Source organism: Pyrus communis, chromosome 7 (assembly GCF_963583255.1).
Source record: "Pyrus communis chromosome 7, drPyrComm1.1, whole genome shotgun sequence".
In the NCBI taxonomy this organism is placed as follows: domain Eukaryota; kingdom Viridiplantae; phylum Streptophyta; class Magnoliopsida; order Rosales; family Rosaceae; genus Pyrus; species Pyrus communis.
The window spans coordinates 9,975,555-9,986,213 of NC_084809.1; the positions used below are offsets into that span (position 1 = coordinate 9,975,555).

The following is a 10,659-nucleotide window of genomic DNA, read 5'->3' on the forward strand; positions in this document are numbered from 1 at the left end:
CTTCTAACCATATAAAATTTGTAGTTCGATCTCTATTGATTGTTGAAAGCCTAATTGGTTCTCATTAGGATCCATTCGCTGGCCATAGTATGTGTTTATAGTTTATCAGTATATACTTACACCAATAGTCTGCCCATTAATCAGTATTAGACTATCAGTTTGGAGGTGTTGCGAGGTGGTTATAAAGCCTTATGCTATTATCTTTAGCCACAATGGCTTAGAACATTGGTTCAACAATGGTTTGATTCAGTTTGTGGTTTAACATGCACCTATCACTTAATAAAATTTTTGCATCTATATTGAAATAAATATTAGATTTTTTTTTCCAATTTATAGAAAATTCATTGCCAACTTGGTAACCTCGGAATTTTAAATTTACAATCTCATAATGCTAAGATATTCAGTAAATTACTATATTATATAATAATAATAAAATATTTTTTTATTGTAATATTAACCCACGGTTTGTAAAAGTTAAAATCACATACTAAATCAATTGGTTTTATTTTTTAACAAACGATAATATCTACCAAAAAAAAATGGGGGTGAGCTTACTCAGACAATTAACTATCAATAATGTGGTTTAAATTCGCATTTGGCAAGAATCGAACTTAAGACTTCTCACTTATAAGTGAAAATAAATATCACTAGAATAAATATATATAAAAATATCAACCTGGACCAACACAAATGATGTAGTTTGGTTGGTTTATCGGTTTTTCAGTTTGTTTGGGTTAGTTTTTCGGTTTGTTTGCCCAACCTTAATTCAAATGACATACATTACAATTGAAATTACAAAGCCAGAAACAAAACCAATCCCTCATTAAAATTGAAATTACATAATTCAACAAAGCAACCAACAAGCATGAAAAAATATCCTTCCCATTAATTCAAAGCTTTAAAATTGGCTTCATTAACCCAACTGCCAATTGTGTTAAATTAAGTGTGGCATTCCACAATGATTCAGGTGAATGTGAAACCCGTATATAAGAATCATGTTTGATTTTTGTAAGAATACTATTTGGCTACTCAAAGATGAGCGGAACTCTTACTCAAAATTTCTCAAAATTTTTCGTTGTTAATTTATAGAACTTTGTGTTTATAATAAGAGTCGTTCATATTATAAATCACCTTATAAAGATCGTATCTACAAAAAATCAATTAAAACTAAGGTCGTTTAATCATCAAACTGTTTAAAAACAAATGAACATTATTGGTAAAAGTATTACAAACCGTCTATGTATTTGCTACAATAGACTGACCAAACAACCTTAGTTTTAATTTATCTTTTGCAGAGATGATATTTACAGTGTGATTCATACTATGAGCGGTTCTGATCATAAGTATAAAGCTCTGTGATTAAAACACTAAAAGTTTTGAGTATGAGCTCGTACTCATTTTTGAGTAGCCAAATATTGTTCTTTTTGTAATACTAATTCAATATATTTGTATCACACTCGTAAATTTGATATAACTAATGAGTCTAATATATTGAACTCACAAATTCAATAAATTAGTATCACATTCAACTTTTCCGTCACACCATAGAAGTATGATTTATATATGAATTCAATATATTAGTGTTACATTAACTTTTTTCGGCAGACATAAGTAACATATTTAACGAAAAAGTGTGTGTGGGTATTATTTTTTTAATAAAAGTAAATTGAGGACAGAAAAAACTTTGGTTCACATGTTTAGTCTCAAGATTCCATGTGGGCCCATTTCTAACCTTATTCTGTGTTTTGTCATAAGGACCAGTCTGCTAAACTCCTTGATTTTTTTTTAATATATCAATATTTTTACATTAAAAGCAGGTAGAGTTCGTCTAAGTCATACAATGACAATCTAATTTGATATCAAATTTATCATTTACGAGATTTGAACCTAAGACTTCTCACTTTCAAATGAAAAGAAATATCAACAGACCGTAGTACTGAATGACTGTTAAACTCCTTGTTAAATGAAGCAAAACTCAGATAACGTAGACGCAAAAGGATTCTTTCCAGATCTCTTCCTCCTAATCCATCAAATCAGTGGATATGCGCTATTGAAATTTGATCAAACGGCTATAAACAGTAGCCCACTTTAAAAGTTATAATAATTTCAATCGTTGAATCAAATTTCAATAGCACATTCACTGATTTGATAGATTATGAGAAAGGGATCGGGGTCCTTTCCCATACGGACTAATGGGACATTGTAAGTGGGCCCCCGCCCCACCAATGGCGGCATAATTGGAAAAGCAAAGGGTAAATTTTAGTTTATTACCCTCAAGTTTCGTGGTTTTCAACATTTATTACATGAAATTTTTTTCGTCCTAGAGTCATACCTAAAGTGTTAATTTTGAGACAGTCTCATACATCCGTTAGTCTGAAACAGTCTCATACATCTGTTAGTCTGGCTGTTAAGTCTCCCGTTGACTGATGACGTGACACCTATGTGGACAATAACTGGATGTCATATGTCATTAAGCGATTCACGTGAAAATAAAAAATTCAAAAAAAAAATTTCGCCCAAATTTAAAATATTAAATAATTAAATAAAAGTATTAAAAAAAAAAACTCAGAATCCCTTTGTCTTCCCCATCCGACATCCGACAACACCCCTCCATCCCCTCACCCACCGACACCCTTCCTCTTCCTGATAACCACCCTACCACCGAGCCTTTTCTAACACCGCAGAGCTTAAAAGTCTGAAACTTTCTGCCATTTTCCAGAGCTTCAAAGCTTGTGAGCAATTTACTGGGTAAAAATCGATTCAAGTTTTAAATTTTGGGTGCATTTAGTAGTTATTTTTCTTGTTTTGCAGAGGGATTTTGTTTTTATAGGATTATTCAAGAACCAGAGCAAGCGAGCGAGCTCCAATGGCGGAAAACGGCTCTCTTCTCTCTCTCAGAGAAAAACACACAAAACTCACTTCCTCTTTCTTCGCTAATCCGAGATTGTTAACCAGCTTCACCTCAAAAGCCGTCTCTAAATCCGACGCCGTAATGAGCCCAACATCCATGCTCGAATCAAAACTGTTTCTGGGCCTCTGAAACCCCTTCTGGTCCGAATCGAACACCCCCATAATCCCGGAACCCGAATCCAGACACATCCACTGGGACAAATTGGACTCCAAAGGCATCGGCCTCGCCATCGTCGACGCCCTCAACGAATCCGACCCGAAACCAAAACCCTCAACCTCGGCCCAGAGCTTAATAATCTGCAGCTTTTTGCTGGTCTTCTTCCTCCATTGGTGAGAGAGGAAGGTCGAAGTGGGAAGGGAGAGTGGGGATCTTGCGTTAGTGCGGGAGTGATTTGGTAAGGGTGGGTTGCAAAGGAGAGAAGGGAGGGGTCGGAAGGGGTGAGGGAGAAATGCCCAAAATTTTATTTTTAAATTATTTTAGTTTTTATTAATTTATTTTTTTTATTTTTTAATATCTAAGGTAGCGAACAGTCATTATCCACATGCCATATCGTTATCAGTTAATGGTAAATTTAACAGCAACCTTAACGAAGGTATGAAACGAATGTATAAAAATGTCCTAAAATTATAACTTTATGTACCATTCTGAGATAAAAAAAACTTCATGTGTCAAATATTGAAAATCAATAGGATTTGGTAAACTTGAGATTAACCAAAAAGAAATATTAAAACGACACTCATGATGCTATTTGCTACACAGAAGTCTTCTCATCTCAGATAGTCAATCAATCAACGATACAAACTGAGATCTCAGTCTACACTCTCAGAAACCACAGAGAGAAACAATGGGGGAGACGAAGACCGTACATTCGCCATTGGTGACGTACGCTTCCATGCTATCGCTGCTTTCTCTCTGCCCTCCCTTTGTAATTCTACTGTAAGCGCTCTGTAATCTCTCGTTTTTGCGTTTTTTTTTTTTTCGGTATGGAAATTGAAATGAATTTTGTGTTTGATTGCGTTGGGATTGAATTTTTTGGAGGGATGGTGATATGGGGACTAATGGGCTTTTCGTTATTTCTTTGGTGTAGTGTGAAAAATAGGGTGATCGAATCCGAATCTCGTATCGGTTTTTCGTTTTCTTGTTTGTTTCCGTAGAAAATTTTAGTTTTCTGGGAAAATATGATGTTTTGATCTGGAAATAGTAGAGGGACATGTTTAATTTTGCTTCAAAGAAAGAGATGCTGATATTAAATCTTAAGAAGTGTAAGATTATTTGATTTTGTATTGTACAAAGTCCTGAACTTGTATTTTGAAGTTTGTATCTCGCGTAGATCCATTGATAACTGATTTCTTTTTATTCCTTTTTTTTAATAATCCCCTGTTTCGATAATGACACGATGCATGCAAAGAATCGGAAATTGAAACCTTAGAGTGTTAGATATTGGTTAGTTGGGATGATGTAAGTGACTTAACATTAGCACAGCTAAACTGATACACAGTTCAATAAAGCAAAACGAAGTTCATGTGAATAAAAACTAAAAAGTTACAGAATTTGGAGCACTGTATCAATTTATCAATGTATACGCCGTTTACTGCTACATGACATCAATGTAATGGTCATGATGATCACGAGTGATTGAACTCAGAATCTGATACTTAATGCAGATGGTATACAATGGTACATGCTGATGGCTCTATTCTGCAAACTTGGGATCACTTGAGGCAGCATGGACTGCAAGGGTTCATCGAAATCTGGCCCAGACCTACTGCCACTGCATGGAAGATTATTGCCTGTTACGGTGCTTTTGAGGCTGCACTTCAGCTTCTTTTACCTGGAAAAAGGGTTGAGGGACCAATATCTCCAGCAGGGAATCGGCCTGTATACAAGGTGCTGGATGCTCGATTTCTTTATCCGAACTGCTTTGTGAATGTGATCATACAAATATGGTTTCCAATCTGTATGCCAAACTCAAGCTATATGTCTTGAATGTTCTGGAACGTTTGGCCTTCTAGATTTAAATTTTGTATAGCTTAAAGTCTTTTCTTGTCAAATTTTCTGTATCTGGACTTGCAGAAATGTAGGATTGTTACATTGATAGCTATTAGCTATAAGTTGATCTAGTTCTCTGAAATGAAAGTAAACTTCTATTTCTTGTTCTAGATAGTTCTACATGCATAGTCTCCTTTCTCCTTTTCTAATATAGCATGTGCATTTTGCAGGCAAATGGTATGGCAGCCTATTTTGTAACGTTGACTACCTACCTTGGCCTTTGGTGGTACATACTTTCTCCGTCAATTCACAGTGTTTGCTTTTATGAATGCATCCTTTGATTCCACATTCCTAGAGAGGCGGTCATAGTCTTGTTTTAGTTTCTTGGTCGGCATTATTGAGTTATTGACAGGGTGGCCTTGTAGCACCAAAATGTTTAGAGTGCATTTGATGTTTTTCTATGTTAAATTTCAGGTTTGGGATATTCAACCCTACAGTTGTTTATGATCATCTGGGAGAAATATTTTCAGCCCTCATTTTCGGAAGCTTCATTTTTTGTATTTTCCTGTACATAAAAGTGAGGGTTTATCATTACTCCGAAATATAAGTTTATCTGCTACTTACGAATGTTTTTTTTTTTTGATTTTTTTGTTTGACACAAAAACGTTATGTTTGCAAGGGCCATGTGGCACCATCTTCCACTGATTCTGGATCATCTGGGAATGCAATAATTGATTTCTATTGGGTAAGTTTCGTTTTGAAGTCATTTTTGCCTGTTTTCTATCTATTGTGTTCCCTGCCACACAAATTTAAGAATTGACATATCTTTTGGTTTTAACTAAATATATACCCTTAGAAGGTTCACATTCAGTGTGTGTCAACCTTTAATTTATTAATTATGCTAATTTGTACATGTGTGACTCTGCCTTGTGACTAATATTTGCAATATGTGTTATATCCATTCACCCATTCTAAATAAACCATGTGAAAAATGTTTCTTTCAACAAGTTGTGTTACCTATGATCTATCTGAGCAAACGAGCCGTGCTTTTCTTTTGCAATAAGCAGGTCACAATGCACACAGAGCTGTAGACATGGTTTTCAACCTGGTTCATGATGTACCATATCAGAATGAATAAGTTTGTCCCAAGATAATTTTTGCTAATGTCACAGCCTTACTCTAGTAAACATGGTTTTACTTTTTGATATACTGAATTACTGGATTACCTTGGCATTCCTTATAATACAACTAGAAGGGATTATTGTGTTGGTCGATTAATGGGATGGACTTCTTCTCCAGATTTAGTTGTACCCTCTCTTTGTTTTATAACATTCTTGCTTCCTGTATAAAAAAAAGTAAAATAAATAAAAAAATAAAAAAAAACTACTGGACTACTTCAATAGGTTGTAGTTTGTATCTGCCCACATGTAGAGTTATTGTTATGTGATGCTTCTTTTATTAAAAAAAAAAAGATAATCTATAATTGTTGGATATGGCCTAAATTAATGTAAAGAAATTATGATTTCCTCTTCATTTTTGTAGGGCATGGAGTTGTATCCTCGAATTGGCAAATACTTTGATATCAAAGTATTCACAAACTGCAGATTTGGGATGATGTCTTGGGCAGTTCTTGCTGTGACTTATTGCATAAAGCAGGTAAATCTTCTACGATATTTCTCCTGTCCTTGTCATTTAGGTCCAACATTTCACTTCAGTCCATATATTTCTAATTTCAAAGTTACCCTTGTAGATTTGTTAAAATTTTCAATGTCATCCACATTTACTTTTCCGTCACTTTTTGGTTGGTGGACAATGTGAATTTTCCCCCATTCAACCAAGGCAGAAAAACCTGTGTGATCGAAGGACCAAGATGAAGAGTGTATTTGTTCACCTTTTGAAATTTTTTTGTCAACATATTTTTTTCTAACATTTAACTTTTTTCTTGTTGCACCAGTACGAAGTCAATGGGAGAGTAGCTGACTCAATGCTTGTGAATACTATATTGATGTTGGTGTATGTCACAAAGTTTTTCTGGTGGGAGGCTGGATACTGGAATACAATGGATATCGCACATGATCGAGGTACACATATGCTCTGCCTTTTACTTTTTCTCCCACTGTTTGGTTGGCACAACTGTTGGATATTGGCATGCCCAAGACTAACCATCAGATGTGATAATATTAATCAATGTTATAAGGTCAACATTTGACTATAATGAATTTGGTGGTCTTTTCGGGGGTTGATTGTATTGATATTTGATTACCACGAGCATGGTATTTACCATGTGTTTATGGTGATCTACGGGCTATTATAATACCGCATCTCTTAGCAAGTCCAAGATTTTCATGCTGACTATTGTCATATTTGTTCTTACCCTTGTAGATTGACACATAGTAATGTAACTTTTTCAATCATGGTTTCCTCATCCTTCACTTGGTTCAGTTCATGCTTCATCTCACTATGATTCATTGTACTTTGGTCTCTGGCAGCGGGATTCTATATTTGCTGGGGTTGCTTGGTCTGGGTCCCATCTATTTACACTTCTCCCGGCATGTACCTGGTCAACCATCCTGTAAATCTTGGTACTCAGGTATAGTAGCATACTGATATGTGGTTTGCCCCATTTTTTTAAGTTATGAATCATAGTAGTAAACGTATTTGGTTATGAAGGCGTGTTCTAAGTTTGTCTACTTGTGATTTCTTTATGTTTTAGGTCATGCACATTTTCTTTTTATTCAGGGGTCGTAGTGAATGATGAATAGTTATTAACTTATTATGTACACTTCTGGTTCTAAAAGTTCAATGAGCATAGGAAGAGAAGGATTAACCTTTAGATTTTGGTTATTGATTAATAGATTAACCATTGGAGTTTGGTTACTGGTTAGGTTGTTTGTATGAATATTATGAAATTTTCTTAACGTCAAAGATTTTCAATGCTTTGCATTTGGTTTCATTGCATCATGCTAGAATAAGAATTCATCCTTATGCAAGATAAGGTATTTTCAGAATTCAGGAGGACTACCTTCTGCTTAAAACGTAAAATCCAGTGAACATCGATGAGTTAAAAAGACAAAAGGGAAAAAGAAATTTTGTGCAACAAAGAGAAGCATGGTTTTAAATAAAAACTTTAGGTAGGGAAAGTCTGGCTGCAGTTTTGGCAATTTGAATTCAACTGGATTTATACTGTCCGTGAAATTTCTCAGCTGAGTCATTTATCTTCTTTCTTCCTATCATTAATTGTCACATTTCTAACAATCTCCAACCTCATGTTCCAGCTAGCACTTTTTATTCTGGCGGCTGGAATCCTTTGCATATACATCAACTATGATTGTGACAGGCAAAGGCAAGAATTTCGCAGAACTAATGGAAAATGCTTGGTTTGGGGGAGAGCTCCATCAAAGGTGAAATTTTTTCCTAAAGATTATCGTGTGATTAATTATATGCACAGTTTGAGATTATTTTGGCTGACAGAAAAACATGATTTGCACATGTCAGATAGTCGCTTCATACACTACCACATCTGGGGAAACAAAGACAAGCCTTCTTCTAACCTCAGGATGGTGAATATTTCAACTGAGTATTTTTGTTAGTTCTTTTTGTCGTACATGGGGAGTGAGTTGAGCCGTGCTTTTGTTGATCTCTTCTCGTTTATGTACATTGCGTATTTTGATTCATGCCTATGCTAGAGTTCAAAAGATGAGCTGAAACTTTTTTTTTAAGTCATTGCTAAGGAGTATTGCTCTCCCTGCAGGTGGGGTTTATCTCGTCACTTCCATTATGTGCCAGAAATATCAGCTGCCTTTTTCTGGACTGTTCCAGCCCTCTTCAATCATGTAACCATTTATATTTAGTGTTTTCTTACAAAACAACCACCGATTCTAGCTTACTTCAGTTTTCGTGCAGTTTAGCTGAACTATTTCCTTGCTTTCCTGCAGTTTCTACCTTACTTCTACGTGATTTTCCTGACAATCCTTCTGCTTGACCGAGCAAAGAGGGATGATGACCGATGTCGCACCAAGTAAGCAGATACAGATTCCTCCTATTACGTAATATTCATTTCTTGGGGTAATCCAAAAAAATGAATAGACGTCCAGTGGTTTCAAAATGAAGTAATCAAGTTGTAGAAACCATAAAAAATGAAAAACAGTTCCAACCATTGTATGTAATGTTGATGAGATTTTGACGAGTACCGTTTGCAGGTACGGCAAATACTGGAAGTCATATTGTCAGAAGGTTCCGTACAGGGTCATTCCCGGAATCTACTGAAGAGTCCGAATCCTGTGAGCATCGACCAATGCGCCACGTTGAACTCGCTCTTTCTACTCACAGCTCATTTGGTGATTTGTGAATGCTGTGTATGCTTGCTTTGGGGTGTAAGTTTTGGTGTATTGTGGTATTAATCTTGTCGACTGCACAAGTAAACATTAGTTTTGTATTGCATATGAATCCGTAATGTACAATTTCAGGGTTTTTGGTTTTCATTAATCGCCATTAATTTATGTGGAAAATTACGACTATACCTGGACTTCAACCTACTCCAATTTGATGATTGATGGTGATGGATAAGCAACTCTTCACTATGACTTCCTGTCCAAAAGTCTCATTAATGTGGGTGGTGGTTTTCATAGTCTCGTTTTCTCCCTCTAAACATCTCCCCTTGTTGAGAGAGATGGAGAAAAGAGGAGTGCGAAAAATGTGAAAAAGAGGAGTGCAAAAAGCACTCCGATCTTATAGCCAAGAGTTTGAATTTTCCTTTTTCCCTTTCTTTACAGGAAAAGGAGCACATTTTGAGGGGGATTTGTCCAAAAGATAAAAAGGAACTTTAACGAAAAGCTCTTGCTACTGTTACTGTTGATTTTAACGAAAAATCATATTTTTACATTAAAAAGTCAATCCTGATACTATTCACTTTACTCTTTATTTTGTTCATTTTGTTAAAACTCAAAGTTTTCAAGCCATTGTCATTAATTTTTCTAAAAATAAGTACTTTGAGGATGCCATTTTCCGACTACCATTTCCAAAATAAAACTTGCATGAAAAAGAAAAGAATTAACTTGGCTCCTCGATGGTTGAACAAGACTCTCCTCAATTCATTTTGTGCTCAATTTATGTAATTTGGTACTTATGATTAGAGTCGATAATATTATATTATTTTATAAAGATCATCCTTAAATAAATTAATAAAATATGAAATCATTTAGTATCAAACTATACAAAAATAGATTGACATATTCAATGAAAGTATTATGAACTGTCTATTTATTTTCTATGACTGATTGACTAAACGACAATAGTTCTGATTTTTTGTAGAGATAAACTTTACAAGGGAATTTATAAAATAAATAGTTACAATCTTAAACACAACGTTCCGTAAATCGAATACAAAATAAATTGAGGAGCTTAAGGATCCAATCTTCTCTAAAAAGTTCCGAAATTTGGATGCCTTAGATCCTCTGATGCATTATTGACAGTGTTTACGGGAATTTATACCATACAACTGACATAGGTCTCTTTCTATATATTTCAGTCACGTGATCTCTTGATGACAGCAATGTTATTCTTTTAATTCATACTAGCATATGGGCACACACAAAGTGTGAGAGAAATTTTTTTTTATTTTTGTTTTTGAAATAGAAGGAGAGATGAAGAGAGTGATAAAGAATGTGGGAGTGAGAAATTTTTTAAAAAAAAAAAAAAAAAAAAATTAATTTGAGATATGTTAGGATTACATGTAGGTAGGTGAGGCTTTTGAAAAAAAA

General features: G+C 34.9%; 1 protein-coding gene across 1 annotated transcript; it reads left to right on the forward strand.

The window, feature by feature from the left end:
- Positions 1–3,635: 3,635 nt before the first annotated feature.
- Positions 3,636–9,417, forward strand: LOC137739096 (7-dehydrocholesterol reductase-like). Its single transcript, XM_068478585.1, has 13 exons — positions 3,636–3,847; positions 4,576–4,798; positions 5,131–5,186; positions 5,375–5,477; positions 5,580–5,645; positions 6,443–6,556; positions 6,855–6,981; positions 7,390–7,490; positions 8,176–8,301; positions 8,396–8,460; positions 8,652–8,733; positions 8,836–8,918; positions 9,100–9,417. The coding sequence occupies exons 1-13, from the start codon at positions 3,756–3,758 to the stop codon at positions 9,164–9,166; spliced, it is 1,305 nt and encodes a 434-aa protein (XP_068334686.1). The 5' UTR covers positions 3,636–3,755; the 3' UTR covers positions 9,167–9,417.
- Positions 9,418–10,659: the final 1,242 nt, after the last annotated feature.